Source organism: Schistocerca piceifrons, chromosome X (genome assembly GCF_021461385.2).
Source record: "Schistocerca piceifrons isolate TAMUIC-IGC-003096 chromosome X, iqSchPice1.1, whole genome shotgun sequence".
NCBI classification, from domain to species: domain Eukaryota; kingdom Metazoa; phylum Arthropoda; class Insecta; order Orthoptera; family Acrididae; genus Schistocerca; species Schistocerca piceifrons.
In genome coordinates, this window is record NC_060149.1 from 911,461,113 (window position 1) to 911,474,712 (window position 13,600).

General features: G+C 38.0%; 1 protein-coding gene across 4 annotated transcripts in view; it reads left to right on the plus strand.

The window, feature by feature from the left end:
• Positions 1–13,600, plus strand: part of LOC124721874 (sarcolemmal membrane-associated protein-like) — a 351,987-nt gene that overhangs the window by 259,010 nt on the left and 79,377 nt on the right. For all 4 annotated transcript variants that reach the window (XR_007006401.1, XM_047247014.1, XM_047247016.1 and 1 more), the window contains one exon: positions 7,384–7,520. Coding sequence is in view for 3 of the 4 variants with exons in the window: in XM_047247014.1 (XP_047102970.1) it covers positions 7,384–7,520 (137 nt within the window). In the remaining variant the exon portion in view is untranslated. The remainder of the gene's footprint in view (positions 1–7,383; positions 7,521–13,600) is intronic.

Here is a 13,600-nt window from a genome sequence, read left to right on the forward strand (position 1 = left end):
TGTCAAACCTTGACAAGGTTATAAGGTCCAGAGATATAACACTAGCAACAAAGATCCGTATTGTGAGGGCTATGGTCTTTCCAGTTGTGATGTATGGATGTGAGACCTGGACCATTAGAAAGGCTGAACGGCGAAAAATTGACTCCTTCGAATTGTGGTGTTGGAGGAAACTTCTTAGAGTTCCATGGACTGCAAAGAGAACCAACAGATCAATATTTGAGCAAATAAAACCAGATTTCTCCCTGGAAGGTCTAATGTTAAAACAAAAGCTGACCTACTTTGGACACACAATGTGGAGGCATGCCTCGCTGGAAAAAACATTAATGCTGGGGAAGATTGAAGGAACTAGAAGAAGACGTCAGAGGTTGAGATGGATCGATGGCATCACAGAAGCAATGTGTTCCAACCTGGAAGGTCTATGGGAGAAAGTGCAAGACAGGAAAAAGTGGCGTGATTTGGTTCATGGGGTCACAAAGAGTCGGAACCGACTAAACGAATAGAGAGAGAGAGAGAGAGAGAGAGAGAGCATCAAAAGCTAGCCTATTCGTTGCTTATGAAGGAATACTGTACGAAAAGGAAGGCCAACAAATGTTGATTACTTGTGGTCCTAAGTGATCCATCTGCAAAGAAGAAGAAGAAGAAGAAGAAGAAGAATAAGAAGAAAGATGTACATAAAAATTATACACAAACCAAATGCCACAGGAAGAGGTGGAAAAGAGAATGAACTTAAAAGCAGTGTATAATGTCTAAGGGAACAGACAAAGCCTTAGTTAATGCTAATGATAAATGGAGCACTGAAAGGAATATACCTTGTGTCCTCGATTTGTTTTCGCATTTAAATGAAGTTTCATTTGTTACTTTGGAAAAATCATTATTTGTAGCTCTCTTGCAAAATGCTCCATCTGATTACTGTTGAAAAATTATTTTCAGATTGATATCAAATTTTGTGCTTTTTATGGAAAGCAGTTGAGTTGTCATTCAGCTTCTCCCAAAACCTTACTCACTGTATATCCTTCTTAATATTTTACCTTATAATCTCTTACATTTTGTCAATTCCTATGCAGGTGATGAACTTGCCATGTTGTAAATGGGGCTGTTGGACTTGCTGTAGCATTCCAGAGTAGAAACAACCCTCTGTTTGTCTATGTTTTCTGCCTACTCCAGTGTTGGTAATTTTTTTTTTTTTTCATTCATGAAAAGTAGTGTTTTTCTTTGTGTGTGTCATTTTGAGACTGGTTTTGGGGCTTTTTGTCGTGACACATAACTTCTTTGTATTCCAACCAAGCAAGGTATCTGTCTTACATATTATGAATCTGGTTACATATATCAATTCTGCATGCTATTTTTTTATTACTTTACAACTAAACCTTCTATTTTGTGTCATATCTACAACCTGACAAAACTTAAATTTGGCTGATGACAGGAGCATGCACATTAACCCCTAAGGTACAGCACACACTAAACAGGTGTTGAGACTTGGTACCTTTTTCATCTCGTTTAAATTCTGCATCCAATTTCTTTTGATAGCATCATTGTGTTGTTTATCTTCCTTAACCTGCCCTATTCAGTGATCATGATGTAATTAGAGCCTTTTTTGCATCACTAGAAATGATAAAATTGAAAAAAGGGGCAAATTCAGGAAATTACGATTTTCAGTGGTACTGCAGCAAAATGCTAGAGGCTGTTTGCTCCTCCCTCCTTTACTGACAAAAAGTGAAAAGGTGATTCGCTCTAGTAATCTCAGTATGAATGGAACAATCCATCCTCACAGAAAGAGAAACCTCTTCATTTACAATATAGTATGTCTTCAGTTATCTACATTTTAGAAATTATGTGGTATGATTAAACCAAGTAATGCAATAGTAACAAGTTAATAGTTTTTTATGATGATCACCAAAAACAGCATGTTTTGACTTAGTTTTTGTAAATTGAGCCATTTATTTTAGCCATTTATTATAGAGATAAGTGTGTATTCAGAGCAAGTCAAAATTTCTTTCTAGTCACTTACGTACAGTTTAAATTATTTGTAACCTAAAATGAACCTTCAGTACCTGAATTGGTGTTGAATAGGGCTTTTAATTTTATAAAGAATATTACTGTGATGAATGTCAGTTCAGGAATTATATACTTTATTTAATGACTCTACTACTGGAAAGTTACTGGTACATGTAATTAGCAGCCTCTTTGGTTGTTCTAACTCACCATTGTCGATCCTTTTAGAAGAGAAGTAAATTATTCTGCAAAAGGTCATTCAAGTACAACTTGTGAAAAAGTTGAGCTCAAGAAAAAATTAGTTTAGTAAATGAAAACATGATTAAAGCTAGCTTTTCACCTTCAAGCCCTGGGGGTAACAAATTGTGTATGTAAATTTAAAGTTTGACATATTTTTAATATAAGTTGTCTCATAAATTAATAATAGTAGTAAGGTGGTGGTGGTGGTGGTGGTGGTGGTGGTGGTGGTGGTGATAATGATAATCATCATTGTGTTTGTCTCTCAGAAATAAACTTTACTGCTGCAGTACCGTACATGATAGTAAGCTCAAGTGAATGTATATTGCATGTCAAAGGGTACCTACTGACATAATAATTTTCCCTTCTTTGTATTTAATTCATTAATAGAGCTGGATGAAAAATATTGTTGACACAGTTCCATAACTGTCTTCAACAGTTTTCGCATGAATTTTTTCTGAGTGTAAGCTTGTACGAAAGAGAAACTCTGACAAAAAGCAGCTCAGACAAGACAAGTATAGAAGTTTTTGAAATGTGGTTCAACAGAAGAATACTGAAGATTAGATGGGTAGATAACATAACTCTTGAGGAAATACTGAACAGAATTTAGGAGAGAAGAAATTTGTGATATAACTTGAATAAAAGAAGTGATTAATTGGTAGAATAACATTGTGATACATCAAAGAATCGTCAATTTAGTGGTGGTATTAAGTATGGGTGGTAAAAATTTTATAGGGAGACCAAGAGCCGAATACAATAAGAAGTTCAAGGGGATGTATGTTACAGTAGTTACTTGGAGATAGAGGCTTGCACAGGATAAGAGTAACATGGAGAGCTGCGTCAAACCAGTCTTCAGACTGAAGGTGCTGGTAACAACAACAATAATAATAATAAGAATTATAAGAATAATTCTGTGTCATTGTGTTTCAATTACATTTCCTGTAAATACACTGAGGTGACAAAAGCATGGGATAGCGATACACACATATATAGAGATGGTGGCAGTATCACATACGCAAGGTATAAAAGGGCAGTGCATTAGCAGAGCTGTCATTTGTACTCAGGTGATTCATGTGAAAAGGTTTATGTCTGCATGGTGGGAATGAAGAGTCTGATCCACAGTGTCAATAGTGTGCCGAGAATACCAGATTTCAGGCATTAATTCTCACCATGAACAACTCAGTGGCTGGTGGCCTTCACTTGATGACAGAGAGCAGCAGTGTTTGCATTGAGTTGTCAGTCCTAACAGGCAAGCAACACTGCATGACATAACTGCAAAAATCAATGCGTGGCATACGACATATCTGTTAGGATAGTGCAAAAAATTTTGTGTGTTTGTGAGCTTTGGCAGGAGATGACCAATGCGAAGGTCTTTGAGAACACAACATTGCCTGCAGCACTTCTCCTGGGCTCATGACCATATTGGTTGGACCCTAGATGTCTGGAAGACTGGCACCTGGTCAGATGAGCCCTGATTTCGGATGGTAACAGCAAATGGTAAGGTTCGTGTGGCGCAGACCCCACAAAACCATGGACTCAAATAGTAACAAGGCACTGTGCAAGCTGGTGGCTGTTCGATAAAGGTGTGGACTGTATTTACATGGAATGTACTGGGTCCTCTGGTCCAACTGAGCTGATCACTGACTGGGAATTGTTACATTCATCTATTTGGAGACCATTTGTGGCCATCATGTTCCCAAGCAACAATAGTATTTTTATGGATCACAATGGACCATGCCATTGGGCCACAAATGTTTGTGATTGGTTGGATAACATTCTGGTAAATTCGAGTGACCAGTTTGCCCACGTAGATCACTCCACATGAATCCTATTAAGCATTTATGGGAGATAGAGAGGCCAGTTCATGCGCAAAAGCCTTCACTGGCAACAATTTCGCAGTTGTGGATGGCTATAGAGGTAGCGTGGCTCAGTATTCTTGCAGAGGACATCCAATGAAGTGTTGAGTCCATGACATGGTAAGTTGCTGCCCTATGGTGGACAAAAGGAGGTCCCACGTGTTATGTGGAGGTTTCTCATGATTTTTGTTACCTCAGTGTAAATATTTCATTTGGTATTTTATAAACTTATAAATTGACACAGCCTATCTTTTCTCAATAATATATGAATCCTACATTAAATTGATGAAATGATGGTAGCTTACTAGTCACCAAATGTGATAAGTGTCGCACAGTCCTAGTGCAGCAGCCTCACTGAGTCAAGTAGTGATTTCAACTAGATGTATGGTTTGGCCTTGGAAGAGGCATGGTGTGAGGAGAACATGGTAGGCAAGATATGCGTAGGTTAATTTTAAAGGTGCCCACATTATGTACAATAACATTTTCAACAATTGGGTTGTGCATTTGGCCATAGGCATAGTCAGGCAGTAGATATCCATGCTGGAGGATAATATATTTGTCGTCACACCTGTGTGGAATATGCTTGCTTTCACAGGTCATCAATTTGCTGCTCAATACCTCTTATACTTGATAAGTAATGACTCATCCTCAACATCATTAGCCGTGCACGTTTTCTTGTTGTTTCATTTCCAGCTCTCCTGTTTGCCCCATGTTTAAACAGTTATTACTCTATCGCGCATATAGTATTTATTTTGATATACATTATAGCTGTCTTACATAGTGATGCTGAGGTTGCTAGCCCCTCATGCTGGAGTTCATGTTGTTTGTTTACATGAGCAAGAGTGATCCACCACAGCAAATGTCCTGAAGTTAAAATTGTATGGCAAATCTTTTTTCATAGGAAAAATATTAGCAGCAGTTGTGGAACAGATAATCTCTTCTTCTCCTCCTCCTCCTCCTCCTCCCACCCCTTCACAGTGACACACACACACACACACACACACACACACACACACACAAACGTGTGCATGCATTCTCCCCCCTCCCTCCTTTCCTTCCCACCCCCACTACCTCACAACCAAGTATTCCAGTCCAAAGCACTATTTTGTGATATAATTTAAATAACTGTAGTGAAGATCATTTTTGAAAATCATTTTTAAATTATGGCACAGAAAAAACAGTACGAGGAAAGAATAAAAACTGTTTCTCATGCAAGATGATCAGGAAGGTTGTTTAAGATATGCATTTATAAGAATATGTATTTAAGTAAGATGATTTTTTAAGCACTCCCTGTCCTTTACATAAACACAGTGATTGGCATGTTTTATTTACAAACAGTAATTATCCATTTTTATATTTTTTTATCTTTCTAATATTTTCTGTTGGAAATATTTACTTGCTTTGTGTATTAACATGTAGGATTTCTTTTGTAGAAGCTCTGTGGATTTCTCAATTGTGGGTTGACCAGTATTGCTGCATGGTGGTAGTTTTGAAAGGTTTGACTTGGCACTTTTATTGCTCAGCTTTTTATTAATGTTTGCATTTGGTTATGTTTCAGTATTTGTGATGATAAAATGCTTATGTAATTATTGATAACTGCATTCTGTGCTTGCAAAATACTCATGCATGATGTTATTTTGTTCAATGTGGCTTTTTCTGGCTTTAAACACTTCAGACCAACAAGATATAACTAACACATTCATGTAAAGACATGAAAACTTTACTGAGTCATGTTGAAATGAATGTGAGTAGCAGTATTTAGGTGAAGAAAGTACATATAGGAGATAGAAGGTTAAAATATAGTGAATATGGAAGGTGCCAAATGAAAGTAATTTTACGAAACTATTGATCATTGAGTGAATTAGATTAAAATAACGTCCAAGCACTCAAAATGTTAAAGCCATGGGCAGTCACTTTATGAAACAGTGTAAACTGATCCATCTTAAATACACTTCATGGTAACAAGGCTTAAAATTGATTTACTAGTGTTGAAAAATGTGGTGGTGGTAATCGGAGCACACTACCAGTTCAATTGAATTGGTAACTGAATTTCCTCCCTTCTGTACAGAAGGTTAAAATTTTTTCTCTTTACTACCCCCCCCCCCCCCACCTCTCCTTATCACGCCATTCCTCCTTCAACCTAAGCCTCTTTGCCTTACACCGCTACCCCTCATCAGGTTCTCGCCTGCCCCTCACAGCCCTGTGTTCCACCACATTCCTCATGGCCCCCGACCTCACCAAACAATCCACTACCCTCCACACCAAGCAAAATATTGCAGTGGTTAGCATACTGGACTCTCATTTGGAAGGATAACTATTTAAATCCCATCTGACTATACACATTTAGGTTTCCTGTGGCTTTTCTAAATTGCTTCCGGTAAATTTGAAGTGGTTTCTTTAAAAGGGTGTAGCCAGTTTCCTTCTCCATCAATTAAACATTCTGAGTTTTGGCTCCATCTATAATGATCTCGTTGTTGATGGGACATTATGCCTAATCTTCCTTCCTTCCTTGACAGCGCCCCTGGCCCAAACTCACTGCCTGCCACCCCACCATTTAAAACACGCCGGCCTTTCTCTCCCTCCATCTGCCCTGCTAGCCCCTCTTCCTTCCCCTGTGTCACCTGCCTTCCTATCTCCCTCCCCCTGCCCTGCCTGATCTCCCCCCCCCCTCTCTCTCTCTCTCTCTCTCTCTCTCTCTCTCTCTCTCTCTCTCTTCCTTCTGATCACCTTTTCTGTGTCGCTCCCCTCCTCTCATCCTTTCTCTGTCATTCTCCCCTGCCCTCCCACTGGCCCTCCCCCTCACTGCTCCACCCTGTCTGGCCATCTGTGCCTCTCCCTTACTCCCCCCCTCCCCATCATCTCTCTCTCTCTCTCTCTCTCTCTCTCTCTCTCTCTCTCTCTCTGCCTGCTTTTGTTTTTGCATGACCTTTTTGTGCTTTGTGTTTATAATTCATGTCTAATTATTTTTTGTCATTTTTTCCCTTTGTTCTGTTTTTTGCTTTTATTGCCTTTACTGGCACTTTGTTTTTACTAAACCATCCCCTGCCCTAAAAAAAGATGAAAATATGAATTCTTGGAAATTATTGTTTTCTCTGGTTTTGTTGACTTTGCATTGTCACTTTGTTCATTTGTGATTCGACAAATTTTCCGTGAAACTTAACAGAAAATGTTTCTATTTAATAACATACAAGGGAACCAGTGACAAAGCTTTTTCACCAAACTTCATATTTCTTGAGGCATTGTTCTGTGATAATTAGTGAATTCTTAATATTAATGTCTTTTGATGTTTTAATTGAAGAACTGCTGAGTGAAGCACGGAATAAAGCACAGTCTGCTGAGGAACAAGTATTACTGTATCAGAAGGAACTTGAAAATGTTCAGCAGAAAGTAAAGAGCTTAACGGAAGAGGCGACTATTCTTCAGCAGCAACATCAGGTGAGCTCCAGTTCTGTTCTACATCAGCACTTCTAGATATTTTTGTATTCATTAGTTTCCATCCATCCTTGGGTAAAAACAACCAACATTGAACATGTAGTGTTATTTATCTTATTTTACGGAAGAATAACTCTATTTGAGATGTTTATGAGTTTTTTTTTATTGCTCCATGGTAGAACAAGTTAAAACTGAAAATCACACAAACTGCTGCTCTTCCACTAGTGAGTGCATCTTAGGGATCTATCTTTGGCTTATCATGCCTTTCTGCTTAATAAATGCTAATACTCATAATTATGCTATTGTGGCAATGTACAGAGCCCCAAAAACTAAAGATTCTTATCTGATGATGGCCTAATAGAGTGTGACAAATTCTAATAGGAAAACTCCAATTCGTGTGCTTTTCACTCTTCAATATGATTAAAAAGCTCAGTGTTTGTGATGGCAGTGTGTGTTGTCCTTTCGACTTGCAAATCTTTGAGAGAGGTGCTATTCTAGTTTTTCTGGAGCCAAATATTGCTCAAATTGTGTAAGTGGGGTTAAGAGACAGCTATAGTTAGTTATTTGGGTTTACTTTTTTATTCTCTCAAATGAAGAAATGTTGAAGATACAGGAGTGAAAGGAAAACCTGTCTCTTTGTTTTGTATCAGAATTTTGATGTACATTGTTATATAGGGGAAAAGCTGTAATATTGACTTGCGTAGATGTTTATCCCACTGTTTGACTGTTGAATTTTGAGGTTCTTGATGTGACTCAAACCCACATCTGGCCATCCTGATTTTGGTTTTCCATGTTTGCCATAAATTGCTGAAGGCGAAGGCTGGGATGGTTCCTTCGAAAGGGGACATCCACTTTCCTTCTTCATCCTTCCTTAATCCGAGCTTGTGCTCTGTCTCTAATGACCTGATTGCCAATGGGACATTAAACACTAGTCTCCTCCTCTATCTCTACATTAAATAGGCAAGTAAAAGATAACTTAGTGTGTACACCATTTGCTGTTTTTCTCGAAAAGTGATAAGTGGTTGAATACTAAAAAAAATCACCAGTATTCTCCTAATGATTCTAATTTTTTGAACGTCTACTAAAAAATCATTTTGTTCCCGGGAATCATACCACCCTTTGGGCATTATGAATAGTCAGTGCTAAACGGTAAAAACTGAGGTTTAAGAACTCGGTTTTTTGTGTTAATTCATCTGTTTTCGAGGGCTACAAGTAGATAAAGGTATCTTACACTATTATACAGACATGCAGCAGATCACCTACTTTCTGTTGATTTTGTATTCTATGAATGAATTGTTGTTAAGTTTTTAATTTATTTCTGTTCCCATAATTTCCTTCCTCTATTATTATTGCATAGAAATGTCATCGTTTAAAGAAAATGAAGCATTGTACTTCATTGCTATGTCGCTTCATAAAAATATTTCCAGACTAAGGCTGGATGTCATTCTGTAATACAACGAATATCTGGCGATGACATCAAGGAACTACTGCATAGACCAGGTGGGGGCAAGTCTTGCAGACTGCACGTACATGTGTACCTTAAGCTATGACAAACGGCAATGGGGACATAATCGTGTTAGCAATGCTGTACCAGTTCTTATGCCATGTGTTTGTTGCTCATTTTTTTTAGCATTGGCATTAAAATAGCACTGATCGCTTCCTGATTTTCTGTAATAACACAATATTTCAAACCATTGCAAATTTTATGAATAAAACTTATATATTTTATTCACCTACATCACATCTCGTGATACTTTTGCTGAAACAATCATGCTAAAATATATATTCATTTTGAGCATAACAACCCACAGATGTAGGTAAGAAAAGATGTCAAAATGGGCTAAAAATAATGCCAACAGTGTTTCCCCTCTCCCAACATATGACTCATAATTTTGGTCATTGATAAGATTATTTCTTTCTTTCTTTAGACCTTTTGTCCCGCTTCGATGTGGGGTCAGCCTTGTTACTATTGATTTGGCACTGTTAGTTGCAGAGAGTGGCTGGATGCCCTTCCTGCCGCCACCCCAAACCCCGGGACGGAATTAGTGTACCCCAGCTGTCTCCGTATAGTGTAAGTCATGGAATAGTGTGAACGTTTTCAGATGTTTGTGAGTAGTGTAACTGAGGTGAAACATGGGGACCAGCCCGGTACTCACCTAATGGGATGTGGAAAACTCCCAAAACCCACATCCAGGCTGGCTGACGCACCTACCAGAGTCCAGGAAGCAGCGCATTAGCACTCTTGGCTACCGTGGCGCGTCTCATTGATACGATACTGTCAGTACTAAATTTGGAAACTTTTTGGGAATAAGTAGACAATCGTATAAAAATGTGAAGTGCAACGAGGGGGGAGGGGTGGCAATGAGGCGTAGTAGTCTTGATTAGATTAGATTAGATTAATACTAGTTCCATGGATCATGAATACGATATTTCGTAATGATGTGGAACGAGTCGAATTTTCCAATACATGACATAATTAGGTTAATTTAACAACATACTTAAGTTAATATAACAACTTTATTTTTTTGTGTTTTTTGTTTTTCTTTATTTTTTATTTTTATTTTTTTTTATTTTTTATTTTTTTAATATTTTTGTGTTTTTTTTTTCTCTTTTTTTCTTAATTTATATCTAAAAATTCCTCTATGGAGTAGAAGGAGTTGTCATTCAGAAATTCTTTTAATTTCTTCTTAAATACTTGTTGGTTATCTGTCAGACTTTTGATACTATTTGGTAAGTGACCAAAGACTTTAGTGCCAGTATAATTCACCCCTTTCTGTGCCAAAGTTAGATTTAATCTTGAATAGTGAAGATCGTCCTTTCTCCTAGTATTGTAGTTATGCACACTGCTATTACTTTTGAGTTGGGTTTGGTTGTTAATAACAAATTTCATAAGAGAGTATACATACTGAGAAGCTACTGTGAATATCCCTAGATCCTTAAATAAATGTCTGCAGGATGATCTTGGGTGGACTCCAGCTATTATTCTGATTACACGCTTTTGTGCAATAAATACTTTATTCCTCAGTGATGAATTACCCCAAAATATGATGCCATATGAAAGCAATGAGTGAAAATAGGCGTAGTAAACTAATTTACTAAGATGTTTATCACCAAAATTTGCAATGACCCTTATTGCATAAGTAGCTGAACTCAAACGTTTCAGCAGATCATCAATGTGTTTCTTCCAATTTAATCTCTCATCAATGGACATACCTTAAAATTTGGAATATTCTACCTTAGCTATATGCTTCTGATTAAGGTCAATATTTATTAATGGCGTCATACCATTCACTGTACGGAACTGTATGTACCGTGTCTTATCAAAATTCAGTGAGAGTCCATTTACAAGGAACCACTTAGTAATTTTCTGAAAGACAGTATTGACAATTTCATCAGTTAATTCTTGTTTCTCAGGTGTGATTACTATACTTGTATCATCAGCGAAGAGAACTAACTTTGCCTCTTCATGAATATAGAATGGCAAGTCATTAATATATAATAAGAACAACAAAGGACCCAAGACTGACCCTTGTGGAACCCCATTCTTGATAGTTCCCCAGTTGGAGGAATGTGCTGATCTTTGCATGTTACGAGAACTACTTATTTCAACTTTCTGCACTCTTCCAGTCTTGATTTTCTTGATTTTTGGGATTGAAGTTTCTTGTGGTGACATCGTACGAAAAATTCTTACATAACTTTTCACATCAGATCTGGGTAAAATATCAAGCTGTCAATGAAGTTCATTGTACTAACCGGGAGCAACTGACTGTCATGGCTGCTGTTGTGAGGACCATTTGTAGTGCATAGACAGCTTGCGATTGCTTAGAGTTATGTTGTCATTATGTCATGCTGCCAGAGATTGTGTTCAAGTCAGCACTTGTGGCACCTCTGCACTCTCAGGGTTGTAAACATTTCAGTACGTTTTTCTGTCTTCTCAATGCACTGTTCCCATGTGACACCACCTGTGCAGACATGAAACTATGAAGGCTGATCAACAGCGACTGAGACAAATGTTCCCCCTTATATGTTTCTTACTCCATTTCAATGTTTACATGATCATTTTCAAAATACTAACCTCCAACTTGATGCCTTTTTAAAGCCTCTGCCAGTTCCTGAACACATGGTACAGGTTATTCTTTCTCAGTTCCTTGAGAATCACCTTACTTATCTTGAGCACTGCTTCAGAGTTCTCAAATCAAATGCCCCAATGTTTTACCTTCAGTCGTGGGAATAAAAAAAAAGTGCAGAATGTTAGATCAGGGCCATAAGGCAGGCACAGTACACGTGTAATGTCAAATTGAGCCAGAAGTTGCATAACTTGATTTGTGATATGACCTAGTGCATTGTTGTGATGAAGTTTCCATACAGTCTCAGAAAGTTTTGGTCATTTCCTTGCCTTGTTTATTTCATTTAGCCAATATTAACATCTAGTATGCTGCTGTAACAGTAGTGTGTGGGGGAACTGTATGCTGGTAAATCATTCAATGAGAGTCAAAAAATGAGATCATCGTCACTTCCCCTGCACATGGAATGAGTTCCGTCATTTTTGGTGTTGGAGAACATGGTGATTTCCACACTGTGCTGGCTAGTTTTGCTTCAGGATCATAATGATGCAGCCATGACTCATCACCAGTGAAAACTTTATCCAGAAATGTATCCCCTCCATCAGCAAAGAGATGCAGCCTCTCACTACTTGTGTCTATTTGGACATTCTTTTGTTCGGGAGTCAACAGGTGTGGCATCCAATAGGCACAAACACAGGTAATTTGGAGATGATCTTGCATAGTCGTAAATACAGTGCAGTATGAAATTGCTAACACCAAACTGAGGCTATGTAATATTACCTGCCAATTGTTGTGAATAAACACAGCAGCTGCGATGTTGACTTCAGTCACAGCAGAAGCCGAACCTCTCGGCCCATCTTGCTTGACACGGGCAAGCCAGTCTTCTTTGAAGTCCATGAACCTCCTAAGTGCTGTTGCACAAAGTAGTGCATCTTCACTATATGCTTGCTGCAGATTTTAATCAATTTCAGTGGCTGCATGGTTGAAATAAATACAGAATTTTATTGTGTCAAACTGCTCCTCTCACACCACCTCCATTGTTTGATATGCGAAATGCAAAGAGCATCTAACAAATAGTGTGTCAGTACCAACCTACTGACATGAGAGTGCTGCTGACTATGGACATTATACATAAAAACCCACAATTTTCAAATTTTCATGGTACAGATAGGAAACTATCATTTAAGCTACAGGAAAAAATAAGTCTCGGGTCGTTGTTCAGCAGCCCTTATATCTCTTAACAGCATGATATAATGACGATGTATATCAATCAGTCACAGTCCATGAGCAATAAAGGGTATCACAAAGCCAGCCACAACAATCAGTTTTTCCTGTCGAAGATGATGAAGGATTTTGGTCGACAGCTCAACGTTTGATGTGGCGCATAAACTGAGAATGCTTTATACTAGTCTTGATCATTGCAGTAAGTCTGAAGTTATTTTTCTCCTGATTGTTACTCTTACCCCTCTTGCCATAGTGGTTAGACAAGGTGCTTCTGGAAGTCGTCATTTTGTGGAAAAACACTATAATACAGTTTACTGTGTGATAGAGGACACTAGAGGAATTGTCTATAAACATTTTACAAAGAATAAAATGACAATTCTGCCTTGACTGTTAACTCTAGGAAGGAACTATTATTTGATTTCATCTCAGCTAGTTAGTTTCATCTATGTATCACTGTTATCAGGCTAAACAGATCATGTACAGAGGTGGACAAATCATCTTATCCTTTCCGAAATTATCGTAAGCATTTCTGGAAGCTTCCACACATAGCTGTGATGGCATGGTCAGTTTTCTGTTTTATAGTAATGATTTATAGGGTGGTAAGTAAGGAGGGAATAGGGGCTCTGGATGGTGAAGAATGGAGTGTGGGCATTGTTAAGATGTATGCACCTAGGTCACTATTACATGTTATGGATAGATGGTGGTGATACGATTATTATGATGTTGATGTCAACAACGATGCAATTACTATAAGTATTTTAAAAAAAGGTAAAATGTTGGAACTGATACAAAGTT